Source organism: Paroedura picta, chromosome 2, assembly GCF_049243985.1.
Source record: "Paroedura picta isolate Pp20150507F chromosome 2, Ppicta_v3.0, whole genome shotgun sequence".
NCBI lineage: Eukaryota > Metazoa > Chordata > Lepidosauria > Squamata > Gekkonidae > Paroedura > Paroedura picta.
Window position 1 is genome coordinate 29,638,887 of NC_135370.1, and position 15,709 is coordinate 29,654,595.

At 47.6% G+C, this 15,709-nt stretch overlaps 1 protein-coding gene across 1 annotated transcript; it reads left to right on the top strand.

Moving 5' to 3' along the window:
- Positions 1-448: 448 nt before the first annotated feature.
- On the top strand, positions 449-4,878 carry NEUROD1 (neuronal differentiation 1). The gene is made up of 2 exons (XM_077319542.1): positions 449-592; positions 2,130-4,878. Exon 2 carries the CDS (start codon positions 2,140-2,142, stop codon positions 3,223-3,225), a length of 1,086 nt encoding a protein of 361 aa, XP_077175657.1. The 5' UTR covers positions 449-592; positions 2,130-2,139; the 3' UTR covers positions 3,226-4,878.
- Positions 4,879-15,709: the final 10,831 nt, after the last annotated feature.

Below are 15,709 nucleotides of genomic sequence, written 5' to 3' on the forward strand. Positions count from 1 at the left end.
GCTGCCAACTCTCCGGCAAAAGCAGGCGGCGATCTGGCCCAAGCAAGGCGGGTGGATCTCTCCTCTGCAGCCAAAGGAAGCCAGGCAGGCATGGAAAGCTCCCTTCCCCGCCCCCTGCTGCCGTCCGTCCCTGGCAGCCCCCAGCCACGCGTCCGGTGAAAGGGTTAATCTCTTCTGCGGGTACAAACAGGTCCGCAGAGTCCCTAGCTGGCGACAGATGGCCACTTTCTTTGGGCCACAAAGGGATGGGCTGGAGAGCGGGGCTGCATACAAATGGGCCGCTCACGTGACCTCTCCCCCTCCACCCCCAGCCAGGCGCTTGACGTGGGGGGACCATATGGCGTGTGCCGGGGGAAGCTGACGCAGGAGGGAGGGGGTGCAAAGGGGCGGAGCTTCCTAGCCAGCCGCCCCCCGCCCCTACCCCAGCAGCACCAGCGTGCCTATATAATGGCAGCCGCTTTGCCCGCAGCCTCCAAGAAACATGCGGCGATAAAGCGGAGGAGAACCCACCTGCCCTGCGCCCAGGCCACACTTCCCAGGAGCAACAGGGGGATGAGACTAGCCCTGTCGAGGAGTCTCTGAGGAAGGCCAGGTACGGTGGGCCCTGCTGGCTGGACGGGCAGTGGTCTGGCTTCGGCCCCCATTCCAGGGAGGCAAACCCTGGGGTGGAGGGGCAGGGGCTGACAGAGGACTGAAAGCTCCTTTTCAATGGGACTGACCAGGCATCCTACCTCCTTGGCTTGCCAGGAAGTGCTGGGGAACTCACTTCTGCACGGCGCACCTGGGTATGCCCTGGGAGGTGCGTTCTGGAGTGCGGGTGGGAGCCTTGATTAGCTGTGCCAGGAAAGCTGGCAACGCTGGATTGGCAGAAGATGAACGAAGCCCAGGGGCACTCTCTGCAAACCCTGAACGGGTCTGGGGGATAGTTGGTGAGGGGTCCCTGTGTACAGGAGCGTGCGTGCACACACATACACACACACAGCAGCGGAATGGATTCAGCGTTGCTGCCACTCGAATCAATGCTGGGAACTGGATTGGATTCGGGTTTGCTGATGGCCACCGCGGATGGCTCCCTGATCACGGAGGGAGGTTGCAAAGTTGCTGGACCCGGGAAGGGGGTCCGGAGCCAACTGTTGCATTACTTTGAGGGAGGGGGGTCTTTGCTAGCATTGCACGCCCCCTAGCCAGCCCATGGCCTTTCCATGCCCCCTTCCTTAGGAAGCATCTCTCCTCGTTCCAAGAGGCAGCGCCCGGGGTTCATTTGCGAGGCGGTGGCTTGCTGCACCTGAGGCCCGGCTGGTCTCCGCAGCAGAGATTTGCCTGGCTTGAACTGGCCGGGAAGAGGGGGGCGGCTCATGCCTGAGCCATTATTGTGGACGGGAGGAGGGAATGAAAGGGAGATCCAAGAAAGGCGCCCGGCTTGTCCAACCGCGAAAAGGGCTGGCAATTGGTCCTGCTGATTTTTAAATGCCGGTCAAATTCATGTCTGTCTCGAATCTCCTTTGGGTCGCTGCCAGTAATATAAAGGCGTTAGCTGACGCGAAGGGGAAGAAGAGTTGGTTTCATACCCTACTTTTCACTATTCAAAGGAGCCTCCAAGCAGCTTCCGATTGCCTTGCCTTCCTCTCTCCACAGCAAGACAACCGCTGAGGCTGGTGGGGCTGAGAGAGCTCTGATGGAACTGATTTGTGAGGACAGCTCTTAACAAGACTGTGACTAGCTCAAGGTTGTGCAGTTGGCTGCATGTGGAAGAGGAGTGGGGAATCTAGCACAGCCTTCCAGATTAGAGGCTGCCAGCTGTTAACCACTAGACCAAGCTGGGTCTCTATTTGAGAGGGTGGATCTGTATAGTAGGGGGAAAGTGCAGAGAAAACTAGAAATCTGTTGCCTGGAAATGTGGAAGGGGGAGCCTCAGCCTAAACTCCTGAGTGCAATGAGCCATTTTTTAAAAAGACACACCACATGCAAATGCGGCACAGATATTAAATGATTGTTTGGGACAGAAAGCACCCATCAAAGTGCCTGTTAAAGTAAGTTGGAAGGAAAGTTTGGCGGTAGGTAGGCTCTTTGGCTGGATGATGGTTTGGGGGGGCTGAACGTGTTTCTCTTGTGGTTTCGTCCGCCCGCAGGATTTGCAGAATGACCAAATCATACAGCGAGAGTGGATTGATGGGGGAAGCCCAGCCTCAGGGTCCCCCTAGTTGGACGGATGAATGCCTCAGTTCCCAGGACGAGGCGGACAAGAAAGAGGAGGATCTGGAAGCCATGCACACCGAGGAGGATTCCCTGAGAAACGGCGAGGAGGAGGAGGAGGAGGAAGAGGACGACTTGGAGGAAGACGAGGAGGAGGAGGAGGAGGAAGAAGAAGAGGAAGACGAGGATGACCAAAAGCCCAAGCGGCGCGGTCCCAAGAAGAAGAAGATGACCAAGGCGCGCCTGGAGCGGTTCAAGCTGCGACGCATGAAGGCCAACGCCCGGGAGCGGAACCGCATGCACGGCCTCAACGCCGCCCTGGACAACCTGCGCAAAGTGGTGCCCTGCTACTCCAAGACGCAGAAGCTGTCCAAGATCGAGACGCTGCGCCTGGCCAAGAACTACATCTGGGCACTCTCGGAGATCCTGCGCTCGGGCAAGAGCCCAGACCTCGTCTCCTTTGTGCAGACCCTCTGCAAGGGCTTGTCGCAGCCCACCACCAACCTGGTGGCCGGCTGCCTGCAGCTCAACCCACGGACTTTCCTTCCCGAGCAGAGCCCCGACGGGCCGCCCCACCTGCCGCCGGCCGGCACTGCCTTCCCGGCCCACCCGTACACCGCCTACCAGTCGCCGGGGCTGCCGAGTCCGCCGTACGGGACCACGGACAGCTCCCACCTCTTCCACCTCAAGGCGCCGCACTCGTTCGGGGCGGCGCTGGAGCCCTTCTTTGAGAGTGCGCTTTCCGAGTGCGCCAGCCCGTCCTTCGACGGGCCCCTCAGCCCGCCACTCAGCATCAACGGGAACTTCTCCTTCAAACACGAACCTGCTGCCAACGACTTCGAGAAAAGCTATGCCTTCACCATGCACTACCCAGCCGCCGCTGGCCTGGCTGCCGCCTCGGGCCATGGCTCCATCTTCTCGTGCTCCGCCTCGCGCTGCGAGATCCCTGTGGACACCCTCATGCCCTACGAGAGCCATGCCCACCACGAGCGAGTCATGAGTGCCCAGCTCAACGCCATATTTCACGATTGAGCCCTTCAAGGCGCCTCGGCAGCAGGGGGCATAGGGTGGAGGGTGCAAGCCTCTCCAGCGGGTTTTGCTGGCAAAGGGGCAACCCCCCCCCCAATTTCCCGGCGATGTGGCTGCCAAGTGCAGAGAGCGAAAGAGTGAGAGCGAGAGCAAGGGACCTCCAAGCGCCAGAGTATTATCTTTACTGCCTTCAGGAGCTGGGGGGGGATGTTCCGCTTCCCTGCTTCCCTTCTGTCATCCCCCCCCCCCCAGACCTCCTCTCCCAATCGAACCCTCCACCGGCCATAAGGTTGTAGAGGGATTCACTCCTCTCTCCATTAATTTGATAGGGAGGACAAAAAATCACAAGCAATAATTAGGATCTATGCAATTGTGTGGTTGTTGGGTTTTTTTTCTTTTGGGGGAAACTAGTCACTGGCCCGTTATAAACAAACAAACAAACAAAAAAGAGGAAAGGAAAAAGAAAATAGAAAAAGTATATATCAGATCTCTATTTTTCAATCCGCATTTTTCCTACTTGTTACCTTTTTCCCACATGACGAATTATTTTGTTGTGATTTTTGTACAGAATTTTTAATAACTTTTTGATAAAACTATTTTAAAACCATGCAGCTTCATCGTTTTTATACGGACTGGGGAAGGAATAAGAAAAGTAGAATTATATCTAATTTATACAAATAATTTAAATAATTTAAACCAGCAAGGAAGTGCTTAGAAGAGAGAGAGAAAAAGTTGTGTTGCCTTAGCACCTCTCCCCCTGCCCCCCAGTTCCTTTCCAAATCCTTTTACACACAAAGGAATAGCACAGAGCCAGCAATGTCTTTCTCCTCAAACTTTTCAATTCCCTTCAAGAAGAGCCAAGATTGCTGCTTTTTTTAAAAAAGAAAAGGATGAAAGAAGGAAAAAGATTTATTTTCTCTTAAAGCATATCATTTCAACACATTCCATGCACAGCCTTGTATATACATCCATATGTATATGTTTATGCCAACCCTATTATTTCAAATCAAAAGCTGCTTGACTATCACATTCAATTTGCACTCTTTGTTAAATAACCTTTGGACTCTTCTCCCCTCTTCGCCCTCTGCATCCTGTGATTTTTGAAAGAGAAATGGGAAGATCTTGTGTTTCCAAGCTATATTAAAATGCATGATTTTTAATTTTTTTTTTAAACCCTCCTAAGTAGTCGCACAAATCAGTGCGTTTGTCATATCTTCCTCCAGGAGTCGAAAACTAATCAGGTTTAATAATGGTTGGGTTATATAATATACCGATTGTAGTCAGTAGTATAAAAATCAATGAAAACCATTTGACTTCGTAAATAGAATATTAGTGATGCATGTACTATGCAGTCCAGAATAAGTGCTGTCTGAAATGTAACGCTGGTTCAGCTCAAATCAACCTGTACTGTAATTTTGTTTGTAATCTGTATATGATGATGTAATACACAATTGGGGATTTTTAAGGGGGGGCCGCGCACACACACCACACCTTTGCAACAAGATACAAAGGAGCCATTGGTCAAATGTTGCATTTCTCCTTGTGTGTGATTTTATTTTCTCCCCTCGGTGTTAGCAATTCCTATGGGATTGTTGTAATAGTTCCTGAAAGGTGCAACCTTTATTATTTGTACAATAAACTGAAGTTAAAAACAAACTATACAAGCAACTGAAGTGAAATGTGCCAGAAATTGGGGGGGGGGCAGCAGTGGGGGCACAGATGCTAAACTGGACACAGGACATGATCTGGAGGAGTGTATCTCCACCTTGCTTACAGCTGCAAAGGCACTCAACACAACCATGGGTTTTTTAAATCCTCCTAAGTAGTCACACAAACTGGTGGTTTCAAATCAGAGTCGAAAACTCATCAGGTTTAGAATGTGCTCCCGTCGAGGTCCTATGGAGCTGTCCAGCATGGACAGACTGAAATATTATAGATTCAAATGGGTAGCCGTGTTGGTCTGAAGTAGCACAATAGAATCAGAGTCCAGTAGCACCTTTAAGACCAACAAAGATTTATTCAGGGTGTGAACTCATGTAAGGAGTACTTAGTCTGACGAAGAGTGCTTGCACATGAAAACTCACACCCTGAATAAATCTTTGTTGGTCTTAAAGGTGCTACTGGACTCTGATTCTATTGAAATATTATACTTAGACCTCAACCCTACTCTGTCCGCCAAGAAGCTTTGGGGCATTACTGCTCCCCTAAGTAAATGGTAGGAAGTAACAATAGAAGTTCTGCTGGGAAGCAAGCTTGCTATTCAAGGGGGATATCAACCCTATTTTGTCTGTCTGGCTAAAACAAAAGTCCTGTGGCACCTTAAAGCCTAATGCTGTTTATTTGATATGAGATTTCCTGAGTCACAACTTAAGACTTTAGATGAGCTGTGACTCAGAAAAGCTCCTATTGATGTAAATGTTGTTAGTCTTTATGGTGCCCTTGGGCTTTGGCTAGGACAGATGAACACAGGTACCGTTCTATAATCATCAATGTTCCCCCCCCTCTCAAATTTGATTTGAAAAGGAGTAATATTTTGTAAGGGCAGGGGTAGATTTTCTATACTCCTACGTCTGAGATAAGGTGTTTGGGTTGGGTGCTTCGGCATCCGAAGCACTCAACCCTAGGTGTGATTATTCCTTAGGAGCACCTCTAGCTCGTTATTTTACATGGAGTAAAAAAAAAAAGAAGAAGGCAATTTAGTTGTACATGTATCCCGGATGTTTGATCCATATTGGGGGGCTCTCCTCCCCACCATCAGTTTTGCTGGTTCCATCTGGATTGGCACACCATGCATAATTCTATTTTGATTCAGGTGCAGTTAATTGACTCTGCGAAACTGCTAGTCAATCAGGTCTTGCAGATTTTTTTTTTTTTGTAAGGGGTCGAATCCAGAGAAAGGTAGTCATCTTTCACTGAAACCAGACCACTTAGTCTTTTGGCTAAGATCAAGCATATACAAATAAATGATTTTGATTGCACAAGTGCAATTAACTTTCACTGGAGTGAGACTGGGATTACATGTACATATAAAAAAATGCCACTTTTCTTTTACTTGGTGTATGACATAGGTACATGCAATAGAAGAAAAGTTGGTTCTTTTATGCCGCTTTTCTCTACCTGAGTCTCAAAGTGGCCAGTTTGGTGTAGTGGTTAGGAGTGTGGACTTCTAATCCATGAGCCGGGTTTGATTCTGCACTCCCCACATGCAGCCAGCTAGGTGACCTTGGGCTCGCTACGGTGCTGGTAAAACTGTTCTGACTGAGCAGTAATATCAGGGCTCTCTCAGCCTCACCCACCTCACAGGGTGTCTGTTGTAGGGAGCCCTGAGGCTACTGCTCGGTCAGATTAGCTTTATCAGTGCTCTGGCAAGCCCAAGGTCACCCAGCTGGCTGCATGTGGGGGAGCGCAGAATCAAACCTGGCTCACGGATTAGAAGTCCACACTCCTAACCAAGGAGATCAGGAGTGGGTATAGTTCCTTACTGCATGAATACATATAAGCATGAGGTGTGTGCCACAAAATGCACGAATTACTCAATGTTGTCAGATCTTGGAAACTAAGCAGGTTCACTGCTTTGATGGGAGATCAAGGAAGACTGCACAGAAGAAAGCAATGGCAAACCACCTTTGTTTCTCCCTTGCTTTGAAAAACCCTTACTGGAATTGCTCTGAGTCACTTATACATGTACATAATCCCATCTTCACTGTTCCATGCCAGTACAAATATTGACCATTTATAGAAAAACATTATTCAGTTGTTCAGTACAGACATAAATACCATTTCTAGCCCTTATCTAGAAGAAGCTAGAAGGGCTTTTCAATGTGATTTCCAGTGGGAAGGGCTTTTTTTTTTTTGCCTTGCCCCTTCCCAGTGCTAGCAGGGGAAAAATATAAGTAGTCAAAGGAACAGTGGCAGAATAAAGTTTATAAAAATATAACGTATGTAAAGTTATTTAATCTATACAGGTCAAAGTATTCAGGTGTTTTATTGGGATAGAGATCCACACTGGCATGGCAAAAAGGATGCCGGCAAGAATTATTTTATGTGGTTGCAGCAAAGGGGGGAGAATATGCTTGTCTACTAGGGCTGCCTTTGCATCCTGTCTGCCCGTCAGGTCAAGTCCCTTTCTAGTTCTGGAAACAAGAAGCGGCACCTAGCATTGTGCTTAGCTACAATGAAATGAGATACGCATGTAGGCTCACACTGAGATGTAAAGCATCCATGCAATTTTCTAGTGTTCTCTTATTTCCTGTCTGAATTGCGTGGCTTTTGAAACTGGTGAATTAACACAATGAAGGTTTCCTGCTGTTTACTATATTTTATCATATGTTCTTGTGGGTTGTAGAAGGTATAGGGGAACCATAAGTACACTTACATCCCATCTTTGTTCCATGGAACTCAATAGGCTACCGAAAATAGTCCCACCGATCAGTTGGATCAACACACTGCAAAGCTGTGAAACCTGCATGTAGCCATGTATGTAATGTGATTTTCAAAACGTAGCCAATAGGGGCTACATGGCCAGATTGCAAGCGTGAAAACTGCAACAGGGAGCAGCCAAAGCTGCTTGTCCCTGCCTGTTTAGGTCACAATCAGAAAAGAGCTGGTGTATGCCTCTGAGGCACATCACTCCCAAGGTACAGTTGTTACAAAGTCCTTGTGTTGTTCCCCAAACTTTCTAATGTATAGATGGAGCAAGGTTGAAGCATCATGTACCTCTAGACTATTTGTTTATTTAAAATATTTATTGGCCACCTTTCTTTCTTTCTTATGAACCTCCAGGCGGCTTACAAGTAAAATACATGAAATATATTATGTAACATACATAAACCCAAAATTTAACATTACAGTTATGTAGTGCTAAATAATACTGCCGTCAGCTGCCACCTAAAGATCAAAAGTGAGGGGGCCAGGTGCACCTCCCTAGGGAAGTTGTTCCATAATAGTGAGGCTGCCACTGAAAAAGTCCTGTCATGGTCCTTCAGATGTAGAGCTTTAAAGGTCAAAATTAACACCTCAACTTGGTTTGGGGAGTAGATTGGGAGAATACCCAGCATTATTCATCCATACAATGATCATCTCCAGATTATACTTCTGTAACTCACTCTGCATGGGCCTTCCCTTGCCCATTACTCAGGAAATTACAGCTGGTCCAAAAATACAGCTGCCAGAGTTGTCATTAGAACACTGTGGAAGGCTCATATACGCCCTGTGCTTAGGCAGCTGCGTTGGCTCTCCCATATCTGCTCCCCATATAGATAAAGATCCCTCATTATGTCATCAGGCGACAGTCTGAATGATGCATCTGATCTGCAACAGGAAGCTACAAATGTCCTGCTCTCAGAACTGGAAAATCTGGATCCAGAGACGGTTCCAAGAACTGGCCCTGTTCAGGGTGTCTAAACTGGTAATCCCACTCAGTCAAGTAGGCACAGTAAATATCTGAGTCTGATCCACCAGGCCCCAGACTAGCAGAGGCTTGTGTTCCATGGAAAGGCCCTCTTGACCAGCCTGAATCTTGGACTCATCATCTCTAACCTCTGAGAATGAAGGTATCCTCTCTAAACCAGGTGATGGTGTTCAAGGAAAAGCATGCACTTGTTTAGGGCTAGGTTGGGTAACAGGTGATTGGGTAGGCTTAGTTGTCTTTGAAGTTGACTCCCTCTTCTCCTTGTTCATGGTTGGCCTGCACAAGTACAGTCTGCACTAGAAGACTGAAGGTTAATGGATATAATTAAGGCATGGATCACTGCAATTAGATCTGATTGACCCAGGAATACATATAGTTGATGCAATAGCTAAGCAAAAATACTCTGGACCACTGCAGTCACCCGCTTTATTCTTATCGGATTCCAACAGAGTTTGGCGTAATAGCGTGAAATCACTGGAAGAGGTCATCAGAAGGTATGGGCTGCAGTATCTCTGAGATGTGGATGATGCTCAGTTCTACCTTTTTTTGACCTAATTCGGAAGATGCAGTTGAAGTTCTGAATTGGTGCTTGTAGCCAGTAATGGGCTTCATGAGGCTAAATAAGCTAAACATTAATCTTACCAGACAGGAGTTCTCTGGATGAATAGGAATTCAGATCTCAGACTTTGGATCTCTCCTATCTTGAATGGGGTTATGGTCTCGTTGAAAAGCCAGGTTCACAGCTTGGCAGTGCTACTTGATACAGTGAAACAGCAATCTCAAAATCCCTCCTTTTGAAAACTCACCCCATCAATAGGACTCAAACAACTGCAAGACACTGCACCCCAGTCCCAGTAAAGAGAGATGGTTCAAGACTACAGAAGGCCTTTCAGAGATCCAGCAGAACTCACAGGATCATATTCTCCCTGTCTAGTTCTCGGGGAGAATAATAAACCATGGTAACCAAAGCAGTCTCTGTTCCAAACTTTGGCCTGAAGCCAGATTGAAATGGGTCCAGAAAATCAGCCTCTTCCTAGAGCCCCTGGACTATGTACTGGGACTAGTAAATGTTTAACATATTGGAATCTTACAATAATTTTCACTGTAGCAAGGACACCTTCTGACATATAACTAATCTCTAGACTACAGAGATCTCCTCTCTGGAGAAAATGAATTAGAATCACACATAGTTGGGAGAGACCACAAAGGGCCATCCAGTCCAGCCCCCCACTTTCTCGGGGACTTAAAAATCACACACCCCTGACAGATGCATATGGTCTTCCTTAAGCATAACTATTTCTTTTAAGTAAGGCCAGTGTGTGGCAGTAACCTGGGGCATGCTCCAGCTGTCAGCATTGCTAGTTAAAAAGGTAAAGGTATCCCCTGTGCAAGCACCGAGTCATGTCTGACCCTTGGGGTGACGCCCTCCAGCGTTTTCATGGCAGACTCAATACGGGGTGGTTTGCCAGTGCCTTCCCCAGTCATTACCGTATACCCCCAAGCAAGCTGGGTACTCATTTTACCGACCTCAGAAGGATGGAAGGCTGAGTCGACCTTGAGGCGGCTGCTGGGATTGAACTCCCAGCCTCATGGGCAGAGCTTTCAGACTGCATGTCTGCTGCCTTACCACTTTGCGCCACAAGAGGCTCTACGCATTGCTAGTTACCAGGTGGCATTCCCCAATGGAAGGAAGGAACTGACACACTTTCTGCCAAAGCTGCAACAAAATCCTTGAGTCCTGTCTAGTGTGTTTTCTCTATCTCATGGTGAACATGGGCAGGATGCAGCCAACCACAGATCCTAGAAAGGTCAGAAAAATGTGGGACCCGAGGCATAAAATGTAGGGGCTTTTTCTCTCCTTCAGCTCCCGGACTCATTTTGTCCCAACGAAACGGTGCGGGGCTGGTTCAAGATCAGAGTACAATATAGTAAAGATAAAAATGAGAAGAAAGTTCCTTAGAGCATTGTTGAAAGTGAAGTAATTAATGTATGTTAAGGCTTTAAACACTATATACTGTCTCTATGGAGATGACTATTAAATAGAAGCCCTCAGCAGCTCTTTGGCTAGGGTGGGTAACAGGTGATTAGTTAGGCTTAACTTTGTGTCGTGGTTGGTGTGGTGGTTAAGAGCAGCAGATTCAAATTCAGTGAGCCAGGTTTGATACCCCACTCCTCCTCCAGAAGCAGCCAGCTGGGTGGCCTCAGGCTAGTTACAGTCCTGTTAGAGCTGTTCTCACAAAATAGTCGTATCAAGACTCTCTCAGCCCCACTACCTCACAGGGTGTCAGTGGTGGCATATAAAAACCAACCCTTCTCCTTAATTCATTAGGTGGTATAGGACCCAGCCTTTTGGCACATGGGGACCGCACTTGCATGTCCAGTGCCTAAAGAGGGCCACATCTTAAATCAAAACGTGACAAAATTATTAACCTACTTCTTTAGATCAAAAATAAACAGAAGGAACCATGGAGACCCAAACAAACAATGTTGCTATTGTCTTTTTGGCAAGAAATGGCCAGGATGAACAGCAGTAGATGGTGCCTCTTGAGGCAGGAAGAACAGTATGGGTCTGAGGGTGATAGCAGCAGAGAAACAGGTTGGAGGGTTACACAGAAAGGCCTCAGGTTGGGGACCCTAGTATAGAGAAATCCAGTACAACCAGGATTTCTTAATATACAAAGGGTATTGCTGAAAGTGATTCCTTTTTTTGAATTGGGAGGAATTGTCATTTGGAACCTACACAGAAGAATACACAGTATTCAGCTGCCCATTCTCTCATGGACGTAGCATGTCTTGACTGCCAAACTAATGGTACCCTCCCTCGACATTTCATTTTGGAGCTTCTTCCTTGCTGGTGCTTGCCATTGGCTCAACCTGGCTCCAAGGCGGTGAGAGGGCCAATTGCTTATTCCACTCTGAACAATCTTGGCATCCTTTCCAGAGAAGTGATGGCTTTGAGTAAAGTGCCCGGAGAATAACTTTTTGGCACCGTTCTCTAGACGTTCAGCTGCCATTTTATTCGTCTTTACTAAACGCCGCAGATTTCTTCCTCTAGAGCCAAGGCCATGATCTCAGTTTATTAGGCAGTGTTTTTTAGGAAGATGTGACACAGGTGGTGCTTTAATTACTGCCCCCCCCTCCAATCTTCCAGGTTGCTGCATACTTGCTGAATACAAAGCAATCTGCACACACTCACAGACTACAGGAGCAAAGTACCTGTAAACACTGAATACAGATGCAGGCTTGGTATCGAAATGAGATGCCAAAATGAAAGACTAAAATTTGGTAGATATGAGTAGGTTTGTGCTTTATACTATTATAAAAAATGGAAAATTAACTACACTATCAACTCCATGTGCTCAGGGAGGCTCCGAGAACTAGCTTGGTACAGTGGTTGAGAGCAGCAGCCTCTGATCTGGAGAGCTGGCCTTCCCTGTTCCTCCACATGTGGCCAGTTGGGTGACCTTGGGCCTGTCACAGTCCTGTTGTTCTCACATTGGCTCGCATTGGCGGCAAGAGCGCTTCGGTTAAAATCACTGAGAACGCACGCTGCCGCCGCGAGTGCTAGCGCCTCCGGGCCCAGGGCTCTGGAAGGCCCATGTTAAGCAAACATGGGATCTTCCGGAGCTTCTCGGGTAAGCCGGGGCTGCGGCGACCTGGCGCTGTGCATAACCGGCAGCGCCGGGCTTGTCGGGACGCCCAGCCTCGACCTGCAGTGTCCCCTAAGGCAGTGGTCCCCAACCTGCGGGCCGCAGCCCGGTGCCGGGCCGTGAAGGCCATGGCGCCGGGCCGCGGCTCCCTCTCCCCGCCCCCCCCGCAGTAAAAAACTTCCCAGGCCTCAAGCTTGCGGCCCAGGAAGCTTCTTACTGCGGGAGGGCGGGGAGAAGGAATCAGGGCCGGCTGCGCCCATGTGGGCGCGGCCCGATGTGCGGGCACGGCCCGCGGGTGTGGCCCGATGCGTGGGCGCGGCCCGCGGGCGCGGGCGATGTGTGGGTTGGCCCGCACGGGCCACGGGCCGTGCCCCGATGCCCTGCCGGTCCCCAACCTCAGAAAGGTTGGGGACCACTGCCCTAAGGGACACCGCTTGCCCCTGCGGGCTCCGTGGTATGCCCTGCTCCCGTGCGTTCACGAGAAACGGCGGGGCAGCAATGGCATGGTGCCAGCGCGCGGAATCTGGCACCGTGCATAAAGGGCCATAGTGGCTCTATCACAGCTCTCTCAGCCCCAACAACTTTACAGAGTGACTATTGTAGGGATAGGAAGGGGAGGCAATTGTAAGCTGCCTTGAGACTCCTTTGGGTAATGAAAAGCATGGTATAAAAACCAACTTTTTAAAGCACTAGGCCTCGTGCTCCATAGCATGTCTCCTTTGAAACCTAGGTCCCTTTCAGGTTAATTCTGATGTGGCATGAGGGTCCACAGGTGGGTGGGAAATAACAAATCTTACTGGTTATCCCCAAACTTTCACAGCGTCTGAAAGACCCCTGTGGATCCCAGTTGACCCATTAGCACTGAAAAATATGTGGAAAGTTAATGATTCATGTCACAAATATTGTTTCAAGCAGAATAGGTTCCCGTAGTTAAAAGAAAGTTACAAGGCACTGTCATGAAGTAGCACTGACCAAGATTTATATACTTGACAAAGGGTGCCTTGACTTTCAAAAGCTTATATTCAGGAAAATTTTCAAGGTGCTACTGGACTCAAATCTAGCTCTTCCACTACAGACCAACATGGATATCCTCCTGAAATTATTTATATACTCTTGTCAGTTTGTTCTAGAGAGTTAACAGGATATCTCAAAATCGTACTTACTCCCAGGAAAACATTCTTAGGACTGCATTGCTAGTCTTGAATGAAGGAAAAGCGGAGTGACAGTATCAAAAATAAAAGCGAACCACACCACTCACTTTCATTCTTTTGGGTTAAGTGCTTTCATCCCAAATAAGGTTTCTTCAAGTCAGTCAAGGGGCAACTCACATGCCACAATCTTTTATTCAAAGGAAGGCACAGATGTTCCTTCTGCAGGAGGGGGGAGTTTTTAATTTATGAAAATGATATTGTTTATGCATGAATACACTCCACATAACACAGCGCTTCCATCTGAGGAGAGAAATACTGCAGAGCCAGTGCCAGTGTCAGGAACATATTCTGCAAATTTAGTCGCTTAAATGTTTAATGAATATTTGGAAGGCATTTGCAAACCACAAGAAAGCTTTTCAATTATCTTCTCTTTCTCACAGCTAATAATAATTTTCACCTCCTCCCAGCCAATGCAATTGACTCAAGAGGTCTGACACATGCTTGTTGCAGCAGCACTTCAAAAGAACTAGTAATTAAGAGAACAAACAAGCTAAATTGGATCTGGGTGAAATATTTGGAGAAACAGACAATCAATTTTACATGCCTCCTCCAAGTTTGAAATAGCCACCTTAGTATTTTATTTCTTGAAGAATAACAAGTGATTTTTTAATATATATAAAATGGATAAGAATGATGTTTTCGAGTAATACTTACAGCTTAACTGGCAAAATCTTTATATTCAGCTGATGTCAGCAACAAAAACATTTTATTCCTATAAAGTTGCCACCAATTCGACCGTTTACGCACTGAAGGTTTCATGCCAGGCTGCAGGCTGGAGTTTTAGTCATGACAGGTTGCCCCACCTCTTCCTGCACCCACATGGGGGAGCATTTGGCCTGATGCACCTCATACGCCCCTGATCTGTACTCCTGACAGGGGGGTGGGGCAGTGAAGTTCCCAGTGCATAAACGGTCTTGGTAACAACTTGGTTGATGTTAATTCCAGAGACAAGTTACATATGTTAGTCTGTAGCAGCAAAGCAAAACAACATGGTCCCTAAGCTACTCCTACCCACCTCTTGTCAAAGATCTGTTTTTAGTATATGAGGGGGAAATTCCTTTATCATGGATCCTGCTGGATTCCATAGCAGTTCTGATAGCCCAAACTAGCCCAATCTTATCACAGCTTGAAAGCAAAGCAGGGTTGGTACTTGGTTGCGAGACTGCAAGGATGACTGGGCTACTCTGCAGGAAAAGGCAATGGTCTCTGCTCATGTTTTGTCTTGAAAACCCGAAGAGGTTGAACTTTGTGGTGTTGCCTGGAGTCAACTATTCTGGACTCAGGACACTCTGGAAGATTTTTAGGAGTCCAAATACATGCTCTGCTGAGGTCGCAGTGAGAGCATGGAATGTGACATTTCTTGGTCCCTTCAGTCATTTCTTCTGCCCTTGGGGATGGAACCCAGACCCCTGGTTTAGCTCAGAGCTGGATGACATAAAGAGGTTCAGGAGACACCTACAATAGTGATGGAGAATTCATACTGCATCAAACATGCTAAAGAGCACTGTAAAACCTATGGAGACTCATCCTAAGCAGAGTTAGAAGAAGAAGGAGGAGGAGTCGGTTCTTATATGCCGCTTTTCTCTACCCGAAGGAGTCTCAAAGCGGCTTACAGTCGCCTTCCCTTTCCTCTCCCCACAACAGACACCCTGTGAGGTGGGTGAGGCTGAGAGAACCCTGATATCACTGCTCGGTCTGAACAGCTTTATCAGTGCCGTGGCGAGCCCAAGGTCACCCAGCTGGCTGCATGTGGGAGAGTGCAGAATCAAACCCGGCTCGCCAGATTAGAAGTCAGCTCTTCTAAACACTGCACCAAACTGGCTCTCACACCAAATCCTAACTCTTTTAGGATTCTTCAGAGTCCATTGAAGTCAAGTGTAATTTTGCTTAGGATGGCACTGTTGAGTCAGGTAGCACTGGGCTTGGGAGAACTGGAATTTGACTACGAAGAATTCTGCGCTGTCTTTGGTTCTCCAAAGTAGTCTGCTCTGCTTTTTTTCTTAATCTCCCGTTTTTGCCCTCAGGTTAAGCCCATTTGTCACAAACAGCAAAGTATTTCTTCAAGGCTTGAGATGATTTTTAAATTAAAGAATTAAATATGCTTGATGTGATGTCTAATAGAAATTTTAAATACTATTGATCTACACCTCTAGCAGTTAGGACTTGTAAGCAAACACAGCACAGTCTTACTAAACAGTGATAAAACACAAGTATCT

Coding starts and splice junctions, on each gene's coding strand:
- NEUROD1 (XM_077319542.1), top strand. CDS start 2,140: ATGACCAAATCATACAGCGAGAGTGGATTGATGGGGGAAGCCCAGCCT.